Source organism: Mobula hypostoma, chromosome 19 (genome assembly GCF_963921235.1).
Source record: "Mobula hypostoma chromosome 19, sMobHyp1.1, whole genome shotgun sequence".
Classification (NCBI taxonomy): domain Eukaryota; kingdom Metazoa; phylum Chordata; class Chondrichthyes; order Myliobatiformes; family Myliobatidae; genus Mobula; species Mobula hypostoma.
The window spans coordinates 47,924,806-47,946,371 of NC_086115.1; the positions used below are offsets into that span (position 1 = coordinate 47,924,806).

Here is a 21,566-nt window from a genome sequence, read left to right on the forward strand (position 1 = left end):
TTGATGGAAAAGGTCCTGAGAGGCAGGTTATATGAACATTTGAGGAGGCATAATATGATTAGGGATAGTCAGCATGGCTTTTGTCAAAGGCAGGTCCATGCCTTACGAGGCTGTTTGAATTTTCTGAAGACGTGACTAAACACATTGATGAAGGTAGAGCAGTAGATGTAGTGTATATGGATTTCAGCAAGGCATTTGACAAGGTACCCCATACAAGGCTTATTGAGAAAGTAAGGAGGCATGGGATCCAAGGGGACCTTGCTTTGTGGATCCAGAAGTGGCTTGCTCACAGAAGACAAAGCGTGGTTGTAGATGGGTCATAATTCTGCATGGAGGTCGGTGACTAATGGTGTGCTTCAGGGATCTGTTCTGGGAACCCTTCTCTTTGTGAGTTTTATAAATGACCTGGATGAGGAAGTGGAGGGATGGGTTAGTAAATTTACTGATGACACAAAGGTTGGAGGTGTTGTGCACAGTGTGGAGGGCTGTCAGAGGTTACAGCGGGTCATCGATAGGATGCAAAACTGGGCTAAGAAGTGACAGATGGAGTTCAACCCAGATAAGTGTGAGGTGGTTCATTTTGGTAGGTCAAATATGATGGCAGAATATAGTATTAATGGTAAGACTCTTGGCAGTGTGGAGGATCAGAGGGATCTTGGAGTGAGAGACCATAGGACACTCAAAGCTGCTGCACAGGTTGACTCTGTGGTTAAGAAGGCATACGGTGCATTGGCCTTCATCAACTGTGGGATTGAGTTTAAGAGCCAAGAGGTAATGTTACAGCTATAAAGGACCTTGGTCAGTCCACACTTGGGAGTACTGTGCTCAGTTCTGGTCACCTCGCTACAGGAACCATGTGGAAACCATAGAAAGGGTGCAGAGGAGATAAAAGGATGTTGCTTGGATTGGGGAGCATGCCTTATGAGAATAGGTTGAGTGAACTCAGCCTTTTCTCCTTGGAGCAGCAGAGAATGAGAGGTGACCTGATAGAGCTATATAAGATGATGAGAAGCATTGATTGTTGGAAAGTTAGCTATTTCCAAGGGCTGAAATGGCTAACACGAGAGGGCAGTTTTAAGGTACTTGGAAGTAGGTACAGAGGAGATGTCAGGGATAAGTTTTTTTTACGCAGAGAATGGTTAGTGCATGGAATGGGCTGCCGGCCATGGTGGTAGAGGCGGATATGATAGGGTCTTTTAAGAGATTCCTGGATAGGTACGTGGAGCTTAGAAAAATAGAGGACTATGGGTAACCTCAGGTAATTTCTAAGTAAGTACATGTTTGGCACAGCATTCTGGGCCGAAGGGTCTGTACTGTGCTGTAGCTTTTCTATGTTTCTATGTAAGATTGTAATTTTGCCAATAAACTTCTATTCGTTTACAACTTGAGTTATAGTTGAACACTTGGATAACTTAACAAAGGATCTAGCGCTTTTCTGGCACACACTACGAATAAACTCTTCTCAGGCTTCCAGCCAAGTACAAGTGTCGAGTTTAACCGACGTTTTGATGACAGACTCCGCCATCTTCATCAGGGACAAAGCCTAGGCACAAGTAGTTCAGCTGAGTATATATACTCACACAACGGAAAAATCAGGAAACCTAACAATGAGGAGGAACCCTACTGTCTGTCTTCCCTGTATTTCCACAGTCTCTGGAAGGATCGCCAGGATGCTGACAGCTTATTTATTTTCAGTTGACAGCTGAAAGAATTTTTGACAGAGTGTCAAAACTGACCTAGGATCAGGACGGCTGGCATTTACATGATTCCCTGTCAATTCAGAGCAGGTGTATTGGCTGGACAGGGCACACAGTGGAAATCCACATCAAGGAGCATCGGAGGTGAATCTGTTTAGGTCACCCAGAGAAATCAGAGATAGCAGAACTTTGCATGTGGAATGACCACAGGATTAACGTCGACGGTACAAGACTACTGTGCCGCGCCAATGACTTTTGGGACCGCCTGGTGAAGGAAGCCATTGAAATAAGGCTGGAGAATAAGAGTTTTTGCAAAGACGAAGGTCTCGTTCTAAGTAAGAACTGGAATACAATTTTAAACCTGACTAGTTGAGGACTAACCAATCAAGAGGGACGGACAACGGGAGTTGAGTATGGCAGGACTTTCATATGATGAAAGACTGGATCGGCTAGGCTTATACTCTCTGGAATTTAGAAGATTGAGGGGGGATCTTATTGAAACGTATAAAAGTCTAAAGGGATTGGACAGGCTAGATGTAGGAAGATTGTTCCCAATGTTGGGGAAGTCCAGAACGAGGGATCACAGTTTGAGGATAAAGGGGAAGCCTTTTAGGACCAAGAGGAAAAACTTCACACAGAGAGTGGTGAATCTGTGGAATTCTCTGCCACAGGAAACAGTTGAGACCAGTTCATTGGCTATATTTAAGAGGGAGTTAGATATGGCCCTTGTGGCTAAAGGGATCAGGGGGTATGGAGAGAAGGCAGGTCCAGGGTTCTAAGTTGGATGATCAGCCATGATCGTACTGAATGGCGGTGCAGGCTCGAAGGGCCGAATGGCCTACTCCTGCACCTATTTTCTGTGTTTCTATACCACTGGACTAGACATGCCCAGGCATCATCCCTGATGAAAATGGCAGCGTATGACATTGAAACATTGGTTAAAATCAACACCTGTATCCATCTGGAAGCCTGAGGGGAGTTTATACTTGGATAACTTCCTTTTCTACTCATACCATAAAAACAAATGGTTTAAATTACCCAAAGAAAATAAAATCACTCCAATAAATCTTACAGTAAAAATTTGGAAATGTATATAATACATTACACAAATATCCAAAATTCTGATAGCAGATAACTGAATGTTTAATATATTTTTAAAACTTTTTTAAATGTAATTTTTCACAGAATCAGCTTTCAAACTGAACTACATTCAACACTCAAGTCATTCTTTTTTGTATCTTACCATTCTGTGTGAGTTTTGTTGAACAAACCAAAGTGGAAATCTGAAAAGAGTCTTTGCTGATGGCTAAATTTCCAGAACCATGCATACTTTTCCCAGTGTAGCCTTTTTCCTCAAGTTCTGGTTTAGTTGCGACTACATTTAAATACAGTGATGCATCTTCCAGCTTTTTGGCATCCCACTGTTCAGGAGAAAGATTCTATATGTTATATTTCACCAAATATTGTTCTTCTATTTTATCAGAGGCCCTGACCTGGGCCCAGTATGTAAGTACAATTATAAAGAAAGCACAACAGCGCCTCTACTTCTTTGAGTTTGCGAAGATGTCATGACATCCGAAACTTTGATAAACTTCCATGGATGAGTGGTGGAAAGTATATTAACTGGCTGAATCAAGCCTGCTATGGAAACACCAATACACTTGAATGGAAAATGTTATGGACACGGATGAGTTCTTCACATGTAAAGCCGAGCCATCATTCAGCTTTAATACATGCAGCTTTGTTGCAAGAAAGTAGCATCCATCATCAAGAACCTCCCACCACCCAGGTCATGCTCATTTCTCATTGCTACCATCAGAAGGAAGGTACAGGAGCCTCAGGACTCTCACCACTAGGTTCAGGAACAGTTATCATCCCTCAACCATCAGGTTCCTGAACCAGAGGGGATAACTTCATGCAACTTCTCTTGTCCCATCACTGAAATGTTCCCAAAACCTATCAACTCACTTTCAAGGACTCATCATCTTATGTTCTGAATATTTATTGCTTACTTATTTATTATTATTCTTTCTTTTTGTATTTTCACTGGTTGAATAACCAGTTGGTGTGGTCTTTCATTGATTCTATTATGGTTATTATTCTATTATGGATTTATTGAGTATGCCCACAAAAAAATGAATCTCAGGGTTGCATATCATGACACGTATGTACTTTGGTAACTTTTATCCAAACCTTTAAGTTGCTACAGAGCTGCCCATTAAAGGCCATCATAAACTAACATACCTTGTATACAATAAGATCGTGTTCTCCATCTTTCAGCGTTGTTCCATCAGCCCTCATTAGTTTCACAAATGCTAATGCAAATATCTTTTCAGATTTGTCTTTAGCTAAGTAAAGGAAGAATAAATGTTTCAATTCATTCTTTTTTTGTGAAACGGTATCTTTAAAAAAAGATTCCAAAGCCACAACAATATAAATGATCCGACAAAATGTCTCACAGTACTTTCCTTTCTAATGCGTCACAAAGAGCAATTTAAAATGCAGAGAACATATAACTTGTATTTGGTAATGGAATCACTGTAATGCCAAGGAAATTCTTATATTCCATTCACAAAACAAGTATCCAAATTATCTAGTTTGTTCAAAATGCTCATCAAATAAGAGATACTTCTGCTTTTAGGTAGTACATCCCAGAAAGATCCTGTCAATGGTCATATCCTAAACCCAATATTGCTGAATTGTGGTGATAGCATACTTCATATTATATTTCATAATTCTGCCAATATGCCATCTCTCAAGGTTTTCCTTAGTTCTTTCTCCATTTATTTCCCACCAGTCTTCTCTATCAGATGTCCCTCAATTCCCCTAATTACCTGACACTCAGCAACACTTGGGCATATTACAGACACTAATTAACTTACCAGCATAATTTGGAATGGGGGGGGGGGAAGAAATAATACTGAATGAAACCCTGCGTTCATAAGAAGAACATGCAAATTCCACGCAGATAGTACCACTGGTCATGATCAAACTTGGGTTGCTGGAGCTCAGCAGCAACAGCATTATCTGTTTATTATTGAATGTCCCTTTGAAAGATGTGATGAGTGAGCTTTGTGAGCTCATTTTATGGAAGAAGGGAATCAGGGAACACAGAGAACATTCTGAACTAATTTTCCAGTTATCACTTCAGCAGTTTTAATTGTTGTATATTTGTTGGCTACAACCCTATTGTGATTGCTCAAAGCATTGTTCAAAATTTCCTTGAGCTAAATCACTTAGTAACAGGAGCATGATCTTGCTTGAGAGTAACACCATTGTATCCCATCTTAAATTTGTAAGCTGCAGTTTGTCAGCATGTCTGCTTTGAAGCAATCTTGTCAAGATAATTTTTCCACTTCCTTAAAAAATGAATAATATAGGACAAAGTAGCAATCACTTTCAGCACTTACAATCCTGAGATGATCGATGTCGGAACGTGAATCTTAAATGACTCCGATTTACATCTTCAATAGGGATTGCCACCTACAAAATTAAAATATTATGTACTCCAGCTATGGTTTAAAAAGATAATTAAATATGGGGATTTTAAGATACGTACTTCCAGGTTACAACAAGAAAAACATACCTTTACAGTCTCAAACCATCGGGGTTGCTTTACTTGATAGTAAATAACAGATTTATATTCAGAGATACCGTCATCCCCAGCACCAGGAAAAATTACGTTCTTTTAAAAAAAAAGGAAATGTCAATTCACTTTCAGAGCCATGTTAAAATGTTTCAGAAATTGAAAAGTTAAATAACAATAAGACCAAGTATGTGCCGTATTTTATAACTGTATATTTTTTATAAAAATTATTGATCAATCTTTCAAGATAAAATGGAAATGTCCTAAGTTTCAGGGTACAAAAACATTAAGCGAGCTAAACGTTGGAATTGAATCGAAACTATTTACAATACTACAGATGTATCATCCAGAATAGTCATACCTCCAAACGCTTGCCTTCTTCATCGTACACCATCATTGTGACTTCCACATTCTTGGATGTTGTTTTATTACCTTTATCAAACTCTCCTTGCAATAATGTAACATAGATGTCATTACGGACATCCCCTTGAAAAAGTAAGGATAAACAATCCTAAAATAATCGTATTTTTGAGATTTTATTGGAATAAAATATTTTCCAGAAACAATTCTCATACGCTGTACAAATGTCTGATGTTAAACGCTACTCATCTTGTTCTCAAATGTCTTCAAAATGGTAAATTTGCCGTTGTTGCCCTGTCATATGCCCCTACATCCAGTACTAAAATTTTACATGTTCAAAGGTAGATTTTATAGCATCTAATTGCAAAGTTAATCCAGGCAAGAATCCCACCAGTGCCTTCTGCTTCTTAGTTTGTGATAACTGTTCTTAGATTTTTCTTCAAATGAAGATAAACAAGGCAATGGGTTATTACCTTAATCCCCTGAAATAACTGGAGTTCACACATTTTGTCACACAATGGTGAATATGGTTTAGCAACAGATTGATCTTATCGTCAAATAAAACTATGGCAATTCCCCAGCATATACAAGATACTGGTAATCATAACCAAGACCCTGATCAATAAAGATCAGGCAGATATATCCAGAAATCATGGAATTTTTCAAATGCCATATCTGTTAAGTCAACAGCACAGACTCAAACTTTCAAAAGAACAAATTTAAACTGTTGCCTGAACAACAACAGTAGGACATCTTTACAGCTATACACTGTAAAACAAATTTGATATCATCATATAATGTAGTGACACAGAGATAGAACAAAAAGACTAGTGCTTCACAGCTCTAATGATTCAGGTTTGAACCTGACTTCCAATGACATCTGTGTGGCACGTACCAGTGATCACATGGGTTTTTCTTGACTCCTCAGACTTTCCTCCCACAGCCCAAAGGTGATCCGGTTAGTAGATTAACTAGCTACTGTAAAACAACCCTGATTATACAGCCGGTAGAAGAATTGGGAGTTTTGAAAGTCACATAAGAGAGAATAAGTTACAGGAAAATATGATGGTAAATGGGACTGTTCTGACAACCAGCATACACATGATGGTTTAACAGCTTTTATCTATAACACAAGAACAAGGAGACATTTTAAAGTTGAGAAAATGACCTTGAGCAGCACAAATCAAACAAAATTCTGGACCCAATGGCAGGGGGAAAAAGAAGAGGTATTTTCTTTGGAAACTCCTGTAGACCCAATAATGAAAAATTTCTACCCAATTTTGGCTTGAAACTGCTTCTCTAATTCTGTCAAATGTATAGTCCAAAATCATTCTGGACATCTGAGTATAACTTAATGCTGCAGTGACATCTGAAGAGGCAGCTAAGCTTCACAATTCAAATATGCACATAATGTTAGGGATCATTCTGGGGCTATGACTTACGGACATAATTATAGATTAACTAAAATGAGAGTCAATGTTCAGAAAATAAAACCTGCACATAATTTATTTTCCAACTTATATTTTGTGGCTGCTGAAACCAATCACTGTGTGTGGAACATTCAAATACTGCCCCATTGAAAACTGAAACTGCACAAGGAAAGACAACAGATGAACGTTCCTTATACTTACACATTGTTAAAGATGTATTCCTGCCACTTAAGGCATAGTTCAGGACAGATCTGTTTTGGCATTTAACCTTCCGGTTAGCTGTTTATTCATGGAACCACCCTTCAACACTGTATATTTTGGATGTTGGAAGTTTATACCCAAGGGGGTTTTGGAATTGAATAGCCATTTGGGATATGCTATGATTATAAATATGCAACTCTGTTAATTTACCTGACTATATTCTAAATGTTAAAGTTAAGTAGGTGATTATAGCAATTTAAACATAAAATGCTGGATGAACTCAGCAGGCCAGGCAGTCGACATTTCAGACCAAGACCCTTCGGCAGGACTGGAGAAAAAAGGATGAGGAGTAGACTTAAAAGGTGGGGGAGGGGAGAGAGAAACACAAGGTGGTAGGTGAAACCAGGAAGGGAAGGGAAGAAGTAAAGATCTGGGAAGTTGGTTGGTGGAAGAGATACAGGGCTGGAGAAGGGGGAGACTGATAGGAAAGGGCAGAAGCCTTCTCTCCCTTGAGACAATTGCTCAAGGCAATTCAACGTGAAGAGGCCAAGGTCTCGGAGGCTATTTTGGATCAGCCATTGTATGAGTGGGACAATGGAGCAGTCTCCGAGGCCTGAGGCTTTGGCTCGAAAGTCTTTGGGAAAAAGACAGTTGAGGAGCAGGTAAGAACAGATAGGCTTAGGCTTTTTGTTATAGCAGTTAACTAAAAAGATAACTAATTACAACTAATTAAAATAAATAAGGGATGTAGGCCCTCATGCTTTGAGTTTCTGCCACATCATTGGCAGATTAGATACTTACATTAATGAGGAGGTGTACTGAGTGTACTCCAAAACCAACGTTGGTCAATTTGATTATTGCAATAATAGTTAAATCATTCTGCTATTTCTTAATACACGGTATATTTTAATATTAATATAGTTATAATAAATAGAAGTCTACACTGAAGCAAGAGACAATCACATTTAAATCACACCTTAAACTTACCAGGCATTATTATTTCAGGAAATCCCATTTTCCTTGCAACTGCTGTGGTTCTGTCAACAAGGTGAGGAAAATCTTTTCGGATCTGATGAACATCCCCTAAGAGCAGTTTCATTGTAGCCCACAAACCTGAACAAGAAAATTAAATATAAAATTGAACCAGACTACAAATTATTTTGCCAAGTAAGATTTATTTATTAAAGAAAAAGCTGCTTTTGAGATTCAGTCACAGAAATATTGAAATTTAAGTGTTTTCGTGTTGACACATTGCTCACTTGCCCAACTAATTCCCCAGAACTATATTCTACAGTGAGACATAGAGATCTAAGAACTTCTCATGAATACATTCGTCTAAGTCCTCCCTTATCAGCGTTCATTTCAATATCATTACATCAATTGCAAAATTCCCCAATATCACCTGTCTGTAGTTTTTACACATCCCTGTCATTTGCTTTTTTTTTTACCTCCCCCTCATTTTTTGGTGGTGTGTAGAACAATCTTCTTGTTTCTTCCAAGAACTTCCTTTACATTTGAGCTCTGATCAAAAGCTCATAATTCTATTGGCTGTTAGTACATGTGTCTCACCAACCTTATTCACCACATTTTGAATGCCTATAGATTAGCTTTATTTGTTACACATACGTACATCAAAATATACAGTGAAATGCATCGTTTGTGTCAATGACCAACACAGTCCGAGGACAATCCACAAGTGTCGCTATACTTCCAGTGTCAACATAGTATACCCCCATCAGTAGTTCTTTGGAATGTGGAAGGAAACCAGAGCAGCAGGAGGAAACCCAAACGATCCCAGGAAGAATGTACAAATTCCCTACAAAAAGCAGCAGGAATTGACCCCCAATCATTGATCGATGGCACTGTAAAACCTTCTGCTAACCACTATGCTACCATGCCACTCTGTATTCATGTAAACCCAGCATTACCAGTAAGTCACCTAAACCTTGCAATTAAAATATTACACAACTGGTCATTCAGAGCTTTGGCTAATAATTCACAGACCCAAGTTGAAATCCCACTACAGCAACTATGGAATTTATAGTGGTGCTAGAAAGTTTGTGAATCCTGTAGAAAATGCTCCATTTCTGCATAAGTACCACATAAAATATGAGAAGATCTTCACATAAGTCTGAAAACTAGACAAAGAGAACCCAATTAAATAAATAACAAAGAAACTTTGTACTTGTTCATTTATTTATTGAGAAAAATAATCCAATATTACATGTATTTGTTGGAAAAATTATATGAACCTCTGGGGTAATGCCTTCTGCAAAAGCTATTTGGAGTCAGATGTTCCAATCAGTGAGATGAGATGGGAGGTGTGGGTTGTAGAGGTGCCCTGCCCTACAGAAAAGACACAAAGTCAGGTTACTGAAAGACCAGCTCTTCTCAATAAAGATAAGCTTATGTGCATCATCCCTCAATCAAAACAGCTTCCAGAGGACCTTAGAAGAAGAACTGGAGAGATGCATGCAGCTGGAAAAAGCTACAAAAGCATGTCTAAAGACCTGAGTGTTCACCAGTCCACAGCAACAGAAATTGTCTACAAATGGAGGAAACCCAGTACTGTGGCCACTCTCCCTAGGAGTGGGCATCCTGCAAAGATCACACCAAGAGCACAATGTGCAATGGTGAAGGAAATGAAAAAGATCCCAAGGGTATCAGCAGAAGACCCTCAGAAATCTCTAGAACTTGCTAAAGCCTCTGTTCATGTGTCCACTATAAGAAAAACACTGAACAAGAATGATGTTCATAGAAGGACACCAGAGGAAACCACTGCTCTCCAAAAAAATCATTGCTGTACGTCTCAAGTCAGCAAAAGACCACCTGAATGTTCTACAACACTTCTCGGACAATGTTCTGTGGACAGATGAGACAGACATTGAACTTTTTGGCAGAAATGCACACTGTTACGTTGGAGGAAAAAGTGCACTACACACCAACACCAAAACGTCATCCCAACTGTGAAGCATAGTGGAAGTAGCATCGTGGTTTGGGGCTGCTTTCCTGCCTCGGGGCCAGATAGCTTGTTATGAGCACTTGCATGGGCCCCAATTATGCCTGCCTCTTCGTTGGTTATGTGGAACAGAAAATGCTCCAAACCCATACTAGCACTGCTCCCCAACTTTTCCTTCACTACATTGATGCTGCTTCCTGCACTCATGCTGAGCTTGTCCATTTCATCGACTTTACTTCTAACTTCCACCTAGCCCTCAAATTCACTTGGTCCATCTCAGACACTTCTCTCCCCTTTCTCGATCTCTCGGTCTCCATCTCCGGAGACAGAATGTCCATTGACATCTTCTATAAGCCCACTGACTCTCATAGCTACCTGGACTATACCTCTTCCCACCCTGCCACATGCAAAAATGCCATTCCCTATTCCCAGTTCCTTCACCTCCGCCACATCTGCTCCCAGGATGAGGCTTTCCATTCCAGGACATCTCAGATGTCCTCTTTCTTTCAGGATCGTGGTTTCCCTTCTACCGTCATCAATGATGCCCTTAACCGCATCTCCTCCATTTCCCGCACTTTGGCCCTCACCCCATCCTCCCGTCACCACAACAGGGACAGAGTTCCCCTTGTCCTCACCTACCACTCCACCAGCCTCCGGATCCAGCACATTATCCTCCTCAACTTCCGCCACCTTCAACAGGACCCCACCACTAAGCACATCTTTCCCTCTCCACCCGTCCGCTTTCCGCAGGGATTGGTCCCTCCCCACGGATCTCCCACCCGGCACTTATCCCTGTAAGCGCAAGTGCTACACCTGTCCCTACACCTCCTCTCTTGCCACCATTCAGGGCCCCAAACAGTCCTTCCAGGTGAGGCAACACTTCACTTGCGAATCTGTTGGGGTCATCTATTGCATCCGGTGCTCCCAGTGCAGCCTCCTCTACATTGGTGAAACCCAACGCAGATTGGGGGACCGCTTCATCGAACACCTCCGCTCCGTCCGCCACAACAGACAGGATCTCCTGGTTACCACCCACTTCAACTCTGCTTCCCATTCCCATTCGGATATGTCCATACATGGCCTCCTCTACTGCCATGATGAGGCTAAACTCAGGTTGGAGGAGCAACACCTCATATACTGTCTGGTAGTCTCCAGTATGAAAATCGAATTCTCCAACTTCCGGTAATTCCCTCCCCCTCCCTTTCCCTATCCCAGTTTCACTCTGCCCCCTCCCCCAGCTGCCTACTACCTCCCCTTTGGTCCCACCTCCTTCTACTACCCATTGTGTTATCCCCTATTCCTTCTTCACCTTTCCTGCCTATCCCTCCCTGCTTCCCCTCTCCCACCCCTTTATCTTCCCCCTTACTGGTTTTTCACCTGGAACCTACCAGCCTTCTCCTTCCCACCTTCTTTATAGGGCCTCTGCCTCTTCCCTCTTCAGTCCTGACGAAGGGTTCCGGCCCGAAACATTGACTGATCATTTCCACAGATGCTCCCCGACCTGCTGAGTACCTCCAGCGTGTTGTGAGTGTTGCTTTGACCCCAGCATCTGCAGAGCATTTTGTGGTTACAAGTTTGCTATTGCTGAGGGAGCAATGAATTCAAAATCGTAGCAAGGTATTTCACAGGGTATCAGTCCATTACCTGAAGCTTAATAGAAGTTGGATAATGCAACAAGACAATGAACCGAAAGATAAGCATAAGTCAACAACAGAATGGTTTAAAAAGAAGAAAATTTGTGTTTTGGAATGGCCTGACTTTAATCTGATAAAAATGTTGTGGAAAGACCTGAAGCAAGCAGTTTGTGGAAGGAAGCCCACCTACATCCCAGGGTTGAAGCAGTTTTGTAAGGAGGAATGGCTTAAAATTCCTCCAAGCCAATGTGCAGGACATATCAACAGTTACTGGAAACGCTTAGTTGAAATTATTGCTGTACCAGTTACTAAAGCAAAGGTTCACAACTTTTTTTCCAACAAATACTTGTAATACTATATCATTTTTCTTAATATATAAAAGAACAAATATAATGTTTTTGTGTTATTTATTTAATTGAGTCCATTATCTAGTTTTAGCACTTATGTGAAGATATGATCATATTTTAGGTGATACTTATGCAGAAATAGAGAAAATTCTAGTGTTCACAAACTTCCCAGAAACACTGTACATTCAGATGATAATCTGGAATTTGAAAAAAGAAGTTGTAAGTAATTTTAAAAAATCCAAATGCTGTACATTTAAAATAAAACTAGGAAACGCAGTTCAGGCCGTATCTACGTTAAAAGAAAAGGTGCTGACATGTTAGAAGAAACAAGCCTGAAATTGGACATGAAATATTAGCTGCTTCTCTTCCCACAGATTGTCCAGCAATCATTTCCAACATTTTCTGCTTTTATTTTAATATTAAGTAATCCCAACCACAAACACCATCTGACTGCCCCATTAAAAAATCTGGTTCACTGAAGTTCACCAAGGCGAAAAATCTGTCATCCTGACCTTGTCTAGCCTATATTAGCCACAACCATAATGCTCCTGAAGCGGCTTGGGCAACCTCACTCACCGCCACTCTAAACTGATTTTACGACTGACAGACTCACTTTCAAGGACTTTTTACAACTCCTGCACTCCGGATTATTTGAATATGCACAATATTCTTTTCAATATTGGACAGTCTATGTATATTTCTTATATAATATTCTAATGTATTTCTTTTTTCCTTTTTTCTGTAAAAGCCTGAAAGAAAATGAATGTCAAGCTAGTGTATGGTAACATGTACATACTTTGATAATAAATTTACTTTGTAAATACTTACCCACCTCAAGTAGTTGACTTTTAAATTCCTTTTGAAGTACTCCGAACTATTCAGCAAGCCACTCATGTAGAGCGTGTGAGTCAATATGCCATTTATGCTATTTTCAAGCAAAAGAAAATACTGGACCAAATTCCTGGCATTAGCTTAGATGTTGTATATGGATATGGGCACCGCAATGTTGCTCCCAGCCCAGTCCATCATATAAAGTTCTCCTTACAAAACTTGGGGAGTTGGCATCTTAAATTAAAGATGCTTGAGAGTGCAAATGTTGGAAATCTGGAACTACACACAAAGTGCTAGAATTCAGCTAGTCAGACAGAATTTATAAAGAGCAATGGCAGTCAATGTTTCAGGTCGAGAACCCTTATCAGGAGTGTGAGGCGGGAATTTGCAAAGTAGGCATACCTCAAAGAGACTTCACAGCGGAGCAACAAAATGGAAACACAAGCGATTTCAGATGCTAAAAATCTAAAGCAATACAGAAAATGCTGGAGAAATTCATTGGATTAGACAGCATCAATGGAAAGAAATGAGCAATCAACGCTTCAGGTCAAGACTCATGAGGACTCCTACAAAGTGTTTCAACCCAAAACATTGACTGTTCTTGTCCCTTTATAGATACTATATGACCTGCTGAGCCCCTCCAGCAGTTTATGTGCTGTTCCAAATTGAAGAGAAGAATTGCAAACAGATCAAGCAAAAGCTACACAGCCATTTTCACTTACCTCACAAACAACATGCTGCACTCATCTATCACTATCCCTTGGTTCTTCCTGTCCCTCTCGATGGCTAGACCCATCGGACATGGGAGCAGCGTAACATACAGGCTAGAGAGAGTATTCCTTCGGTCCACAACATTGACTCAAAATCCCATGACATCTCATTGCACCATATCACAGCTTCTCCTGTTCACCACCTATCATCTACTATCAGCTGATGAATAAGTGTATCACACTGTTGAACAACACCTCGAAGAATCATTGAAATTAACAAGGATATAGAAAGGTTTTTCAACCCTTATCCCAAGAGTGGATTTCTAACCTTAGCCCTGCAAAACAGGCATTAGACTGGGTCTGTAGAGGCAGTGAGTGAACCAGCACAAGTGATAAACCTACTTACCCCCATTCTCTCAATCTTACTACACAGTGGCATTTATCTATGAAGTCAAAGTTGAGTTTAATGTCATACGCACACATACGAGGGGTGATTGATAAGTTTGTGGCCCAAGGTAGAAGGAGTTGGTTTTAGAAAACCTAGCACATTTATTTTTCCTACATTTACACACTTAGTACAGCAGTCATGGAGCATACGGATCCCTTCTTTGTAGAAGTCGGTGTCTTGGACCTCCAGAAGTGGTCCACAGCAGGGGTGATTGAGATGAGTTATTAATTTCAAACCAGAGTGGGGAATTGAAAAAGAGGCAAAGGGATTGGGGGGAAATAATCAGAAGTTGGGAAAATCGATGTTCATGCCAGCAGGCAACATAGATGGAATGTGAGATGTTGCTCCTCCAACCTGAGAGAGACTCATCATGGCAGAAGTGGAGGCATGGACCAATACGTTGGACTAGAAATGGAGATAGGAATTAAAATGGTTGGCCATCAAGAAATTCTGCTTTTTGGGTGATGAGCAGAAGTGCTTGACAAAGCAGTTCCCCAATCTACATCAGGTCTCGCCAATGGAGAGGAGATCGCATCCGGAATACCAGAAACAGTAGATGACCCCAACAGATTCACAGCTGAAGTGTTGCCTCACTTGGAAGGATTGTTTAGAGATGAGGGAGGAAGTGAATGGACAGGTGTAGCAGTTCTGCTATTTGCCCAGATAGGTGCCTGGATGATTTTAATTAGCCATTTAAACATCCAATCATGTCTTTGGAAATTGGGAGGATATTGAAGCATTTCATAATGCCCAAGCAATTGCAAAGGAGATACCAGAGGCCTGGATCCAAGCCACATTTTGTGGAAATGCAAAACGGCAGCAGTGTTTGCTCCACACAATAGTGTCCACTATTATATATAAAAAGTATGATTTTGCTTAGATCGAAGGAAAGCTTCAATGCAAAACCTGGTAAACAGGACAGGCATAACTATTCAACTGGCCACTTAATGTTTTGCCATTTTTTTCAGTGCTAAAGTTAATGCAAGTTTGTACAGTTGTCAAAATCACAATGTTCTGATTGAGTAGAAGGTATTTTAATCACAACGTAATAATGCCCGATTCCATTTTGTAACATACCTTGACCCTTGTGGTTTATTTCCTTGGCAGCAATGACTTTATTGATCACAGTATGAAGGAAGTCATTCTCCCCAGCTACCCTGGATGAAAAATAGGATATGTTCAGCTGCTTATGTCCAATGGCATCATCCAGTGTTAGCCTGGTGGATGCACATGATGACTAACACAACAGGAAACAGAAGTCACGGTACAAGGGTTCACAAAATACCATTCCATAAATAAAACAGTTATCATAAGCCAATGCAAATGGAAAGACAGATGAATAACAAGGAAGACACAGGAAGATAATTAATCAAGAAAATGTTGAATGCTCAAAAATAATCACAAATTGTCATTTACAAACATTTTCATGCAACACCTTAAATCTTTTCTCAGGGGCATAATAAAAAAGTCACCCAATATGCACACAAGCTGCAAGCACACAAGAGTAATTTCAAAATACAAGTGAGCCATACTAAATTAATTAGAAAAGAAAGAGTAATTTAATCTACATGGAACATCTGTTGTAAGAATATGATAATGATTGTTTAACCAAAATAGGTTCATCTTTTCAATCCTTCATATTGATTGATTATGATAGCTTACATTCGCAATTAAAATGTCTACATGCATATTTTAGTTCTAGAAAAAGTACAAATTGCCAAAGCTTGATTCCTAGTCTCATGTTTGCTTGCATTAAACAATTTACAAGGTCAGTTTAGCACTTTGTAAGATAAAAACAGGTTAAGAGATAACATTTTTGCAGAACAAAGCCTTCCCACATGCATCATTACCAAGGACATCATATTAAATTAGCATAGAAACGGCCCTTTATATGGTTACAGCTGTACCTGATAGAGAGGACAGACAATTTAGAATGCTGTAATGATAGAGTATTAGAGCATATAAAATGTTTTCTTTGACTTAAGTACAGAGGTAAAGAGGATAACAGGCGACCATACTCGTGTTTCAACAACTAAAGTAATCCAAAATTTTTGAGTAGCTAGTAAGCCAAGTGGCCAGACAGCAACATGCATGCAACCCATTCTGAATGTATGAATTCTACTGAATTTTATATCAAAGCTGGTTACCCTTAAATACATAACCCTAACCTTAATGGATTTCATACACACCAAGACATTGAAATATTTTAAATCAGTATAAAAACACAAAAATCACATAACCTATCTCTTTTGACTTGTAGGAAATTATGAATAAATTAATTTTCCTATTAAAATTTGACTTGTCTGTAACACTAAAGTTCACTAAACTATCCAACAGGGATGCTTTAGCTGAGATAACAGAAAAGCTATGAAAGGAACAAATCACTAAATTAAATGGCAATATTTAATAAAATCTATGGACAATTTTTTTAATGCCACAAAATTTATCCAAACTCTAACTGAAGCAAATTAAAGGAAATGCAATTTTATGCAATAAATGTAGAGAAAACTGAGCACAGAGCCAGTCTTATAAGCTGATAATTTTTACATTTACTTGCAACTAAAAACAAGCTTAGTAATTGTCATAAACTTCACCTCCAAATGCAAGATTAATTATTGTCCAATGAGCATTAGATCATAATAATTACATCCACATTTTGAGATCGATATACAAAAATGCACAGTTCTGTTCTAAGTTTATACATGATTGTGAAGTTTCAATTTTGAAGTGTTCTAAACTATAGATTACACCCTACTCTGCAGAGATAGGTAGTAAATAACTTTAAGAGTTTTCATCTCTTATCCTTGACAGGATGACTCTCTAAGATCACTTCTACCTCCGACAAACTAGTCACCAGGTTGGGAATCAGTAAACAAAAACATTTAATATCTTTTAGTGCTATGCCTTATGGAGAAACATAGAAACATAGAAACATAGAAAATAGGTGCAGGAGTAGGCCATTCGGCCCTTCAAGCCTGCACCGCCATTTATTATGATCATGGCTGATCATCCAACTCAGAACCCCGCTCCAGCCTTCCCTCCATACCCCCTTATCCGTTGTTCCACTTTAACAGGATTACAGGATTAGTTTACATGCCATATTCCTGATATTTGGTATTTGCTGAATTGAAGATAACAAGTAGCCAAGTTTAAAACTTCACATTTCTTTCATGTGCAGGAACACGTTGCTTATCTACAGTTTATAATCAGTAAATAGTCAGTTGATTAAGTCAGATTCCAGATCAGTGAAAGTTCCAAGACGTCAAACAATTGATAAGAACATGAAGCCATCAAACAGACGCAAAAATATCCCTCATGCCAACTCTGCCATTCAGTATAATCCGTTTGCTAACATTTGCTACACAACTTTTGTTGACCTCATGAAAGCCTTCGACACTGTCTGCCAACAAGGCCTGTGGAGGATCATGTCAAAGTTCGGCTGCCCCGCCAAATTCATTCAGATGGTATGCCAGTTCCATGATGGCATGATGGCCAGAGTGCTGGACAGCGGAGTATCCTCTGAGGCGTTCCCAGTCACCAATGGCGTCAAACAGGGTTTTGTGCTCGCACCCACACTGTTCAGCATGATGCTTACTGCCATGCTGAATGATGCCTTCCAGGACAGTGATGCTGGAATCAGCGTCAAGTAGAGTGGATGGGAAGCTCTTCAACCTGAGGAGACCAAGCTATTACCAAAGTGAAGGAGACTGTTCTGAGAGACTTCCTCTTTGCTGAAGACTGCGCCCTGTATGCTGGCTCGGAGCCAGAGATGCAAGTCAATATGGACAAATTCTCCACGGCTTGTGACAACTTTGGACTCACCATCAACATCAAAAAGACCAAAGTCATGCACCAGCCTGCCCCTCATGCACCGTACAAAGAACCCAAAATCACAATCAAAGAACAGAAACTACAGGCAGTGAACCAGTTTACTTACCTTGGCAGCACCCTCTCCCGAGCAGTGACTATTGATACAAAAGTTAACTGCAGAATAGCAAAGGCAAGTTCTGCCTTCGGTAGGCTGCACTCCACTGTATGGGAACATCGAGGACTCAGTACAGCAACAAAACTGAAGGTCTACAGAGCCGTGGTACTCACTACCCTCCTGTATGCCTGTGAAACGAGGACTGTGTATCGAAGGCATGCAAGACAACTCAAACATTTCCACATGACTTGTCTTCACAGAATATTAGGCATCAGATGGCAAGACAAACTACCAGACACTGAAGTTCTCTCTAGAGCCAGTCTGCCATCAGTCCACACACTGCTGATGAGAGCACAGACCCGGTGGGCAGGTCATGTCATCCGCATGCCAGACGAACGCACACCCAAGCAGCTCCCTTATGGGGAACTCTCTGCTGGAAGATGCTCGCATGGAGAGCAGAGAAACGTTACAAAGACACACTAAAGGCTTCCCTGAAGTCATTTGACATAGACACGACCTCTTGGGAAACACTGGCACAAAACCGCCCTACCTGGCGCAGCCTCATCCACAAGGGCTGTCAAGCTTACCAAGCAAGGCGCATTGCTGAAGCACAACATAAGCGCGAGCTGCGCGAGTCCAGAGCCACCAGCGCAACAACTGCGGTGCCTACACATATCTGCCCAACATGTGCCAGGACATTCCGTGCCTGAATTGGCCTGACCAGTCATCTTCGGACACACCACATCCAGTCTCAAAGTGACTAACGGTGTCGAGGTCTTCATCGACGACAATAGACGAACGAAGTTTGCTGACATTACTTCTCCGTATAAAAACATACCCTGTAATTCCTCAATCAATCTCAAGAGGGAAGGAGATCATTGCAGAAAGAGACTGAAGTCTTTAACACCTTCCTGATGGGGGATAGAGGAATAGAAACTGAACAGCTATAGTGAAGATCAGGAAGGGTCCCGATGCAGGACTTGGATGAGGAACATCAACAATTCAGCTCATAGACATTGCTTGAGTTCACCCAGCAGATACTTTGTTGCTTCAATCTATCAATCTCAGACTTGAATAGACTCACTGACTGAGCTTGCACATTATTCAGTTTGAGTGAGGCAAATATCTAAACTAATATTCAACTGAAGAAAGAAAATCATATTAGTATGGAGAACAAATTGACCATCATAGGTTGGGGAATCAGATAAAAAAATGTATAATGAATAAGGAGTGGCAAACATTACAAAATATTTTATAATCCTCAATGAATATACATTCCATTAAGAAACAGAGAAACTGTGGGAAAAGTTTCAGATAGAAAAGAAAAACACATATTAAAAATTGCCAGAAAACAGGCCAGAGAAAGGAAGAATCTTAACAATCTAAGGAAAATTTTTAAAAATTAGAATACAAGTTAAAAATTAAAATTAGATTTAAGAATTTCAACAAGCACATGGAGAGATCCAGTGAGGTGGCAGTTATTGTTATTCCTTAGAAGCTAAGAGTGGCAGAACAATAATGAATAAGTAAACAGTAGAGATGTTAAAGTATTTTGAAATTACCTCCTCTGAAAAGTAGTATTTGACCACATCTTCATACCTCATAATACCTAAAAATCTATTGACCTTTGTTTTCAATTAACATCGTAACAGAACATTCACACCCTCAAACACAGAAAGAAGAAAATTGTGTCGTTAATCGTAGATTTCACAGCCAGATGAAACAAATTCTCTACTTGTAACCCGTCAAACCATTAAGATTTCAGTATACGTTGATGAGATCTCCTGCAATTCTTGTAAATTATACTGAATGCCACCATCTAGCCAATTGTTCATCATACAGAATACCTGCCATCACCTGAACCAATATAGAGAATCGTCACTGCACTCTCAATGACATCCACTCTTTTGTACATAGAGCAGAACCATGCACAAATCTCCATGCATGGTTTCACTAAGACCCTGCACAATTGCAATATTTATTAGCCCTGTATTCAATTCCTTTCATAATAATGACTAACATGCAATCCATCCTCAATCATTTCCTGTATCTGCATGTTGGCATTCAGCAATTTTCTTACAAATCAATTTAGGTCCTATTGAACCCACTCTACTCTGCTTTTTATATTATGTGCGCCACAGTGATTAACCTACATTTTTCCGTAACATATGCTACCCATTATGTTTACAGCAACTCTTCAACTTGTTGAAATCCCCTTGAAAGAGCTTTACATCTTCAAACTCACATTCCCACCTAGACGTGTAACATCAGTAAACTAGGAAATGTAATATATTGAACATTCAGACAAGTCATTGATACGGACTGTGAAGCACATAATCTTAAAAATCTAGAAACAATTTGTTTATACCCATGCTTTGCTTTTGGTCTAATAACCAATTCTTAATCCATTTCAGTATATTACTGCTAATTACAGTGTTTTAACATCCTCTAATTATCAGCCTCCTGGGAGGGACCTTCAGGAACAGCTGCAAATTCAAATACACCACATTCACTGGTTTGCTATTCCCCATTCTATTATTGCATCCTCAAAAAAGGACTCCAGCAGATTAGTCAGACATGATTTTACTTTCACAAATCCACTTTGAGTCTGCTAAATATTACTATATATTCCAAGGCATTCTAATTTTACATTCTTTATTTAATTCCAGCTGCTATGTTTTTCCAAAACTCTGACCTGTCAATCAAGTTCCTGGGATTTACTAACTTTAAGAGGGTTTAGAGGGAAATCAGCATAACAAGGAAATGAGATGAATTGCCTGTGTATGGAGCCACAGAAGACGGCCAAGATTTTTAATGTCTACTTCTCCTCAGTGTTTCCTAAATGTAATATGAAGGATTCCAAAGAAATGAGGATAATAAATATTTGATTTGTCATTAGCCACTACTGAGATTCCAGAAGAATGGCTAATTTTGTTCCACTGCTCAAGGGTAGCAAGAAGCTTGAGAACAAGCCAGTAAGCCTCACTTCAGTTGTAAGGAAATTACCGGAGGAAATCCTGAGACAAGATCTGCCACCACTTGCACAGTCGAGTATAGTCAGCATGGTTTTGTGCATTGGAGGTCATGTCTCAGTTTTTTTAAAGTAACAAAGGGTATAGATAAAAGTAGGGCAGTGGATGCTGTCCATATGGATTTCAGTAAGGCCTTGGATAAGGTCTCACATGGCAGGATGATCAGGAAGGTTAGGTCACATAGAATTCAAGGGGAGCTTGCAAGGAGAATTCAGAAATAGCTTGATGATAGGAAACACCTGGTGATGGTTAAAGATCAACTCCTCCAACTGGAGGACTGTAACTAGTAAAGTTCCCAGGGATCAGTATTGGGACCAGTTATTCATTATTAATTTAAAACATTTGGATTTAAACATACAGTATAAGGAACAACTAGCAAGTTTGCCGATGATACTATATTAGGGGG

General features: G+C 39.9%; 1 protein-coding gene across 3 annotated transcripts in view; it reads right to left on the reverse strand.

Annotated features, from left to right (window-relative positions):
- dock1 (dedicator of cytokinesis 1) overlaps positions 1-21,566 on the reverse strand; it is a 575,517-nt gene that overhangs the window by 411,913 nt on the left and 142,038 nt on the right. For all 3 annotated transcript variants that reach the window (XM_063071820.1, XM_063071822.1, XM_063071821.1), the window contains 7 exons: positions 15,281-15,360; positions 8,262-8,387; positions 5,645-5,769; positions 5,284-5,382; positions 5,108-5,180; positions 3,942-4,045; positions 2,941-3,118 (listed from right to left, as the gene is read on the reverse strand). In XM_063071820.1, coding sequence (XP_062927890.1) covers positions 2,941-3,118; positions 3,942-4,045; positions 5,108-5,180; positions 5,284-5,382; positions 5,645-5,769; positions 8,262-8,387; positions 15,281-15,360 — 785 coding nt within the window. The remainder of the gene's footprint in view (positions 1-2,940; positions 3,119-3,941; positions 4,046-5,107; positions 5,181-5,283; positions 5,383-5,644; positions 5,770-8,261; positions 8,388-15,280; positions 15,361-21,566) is intronic.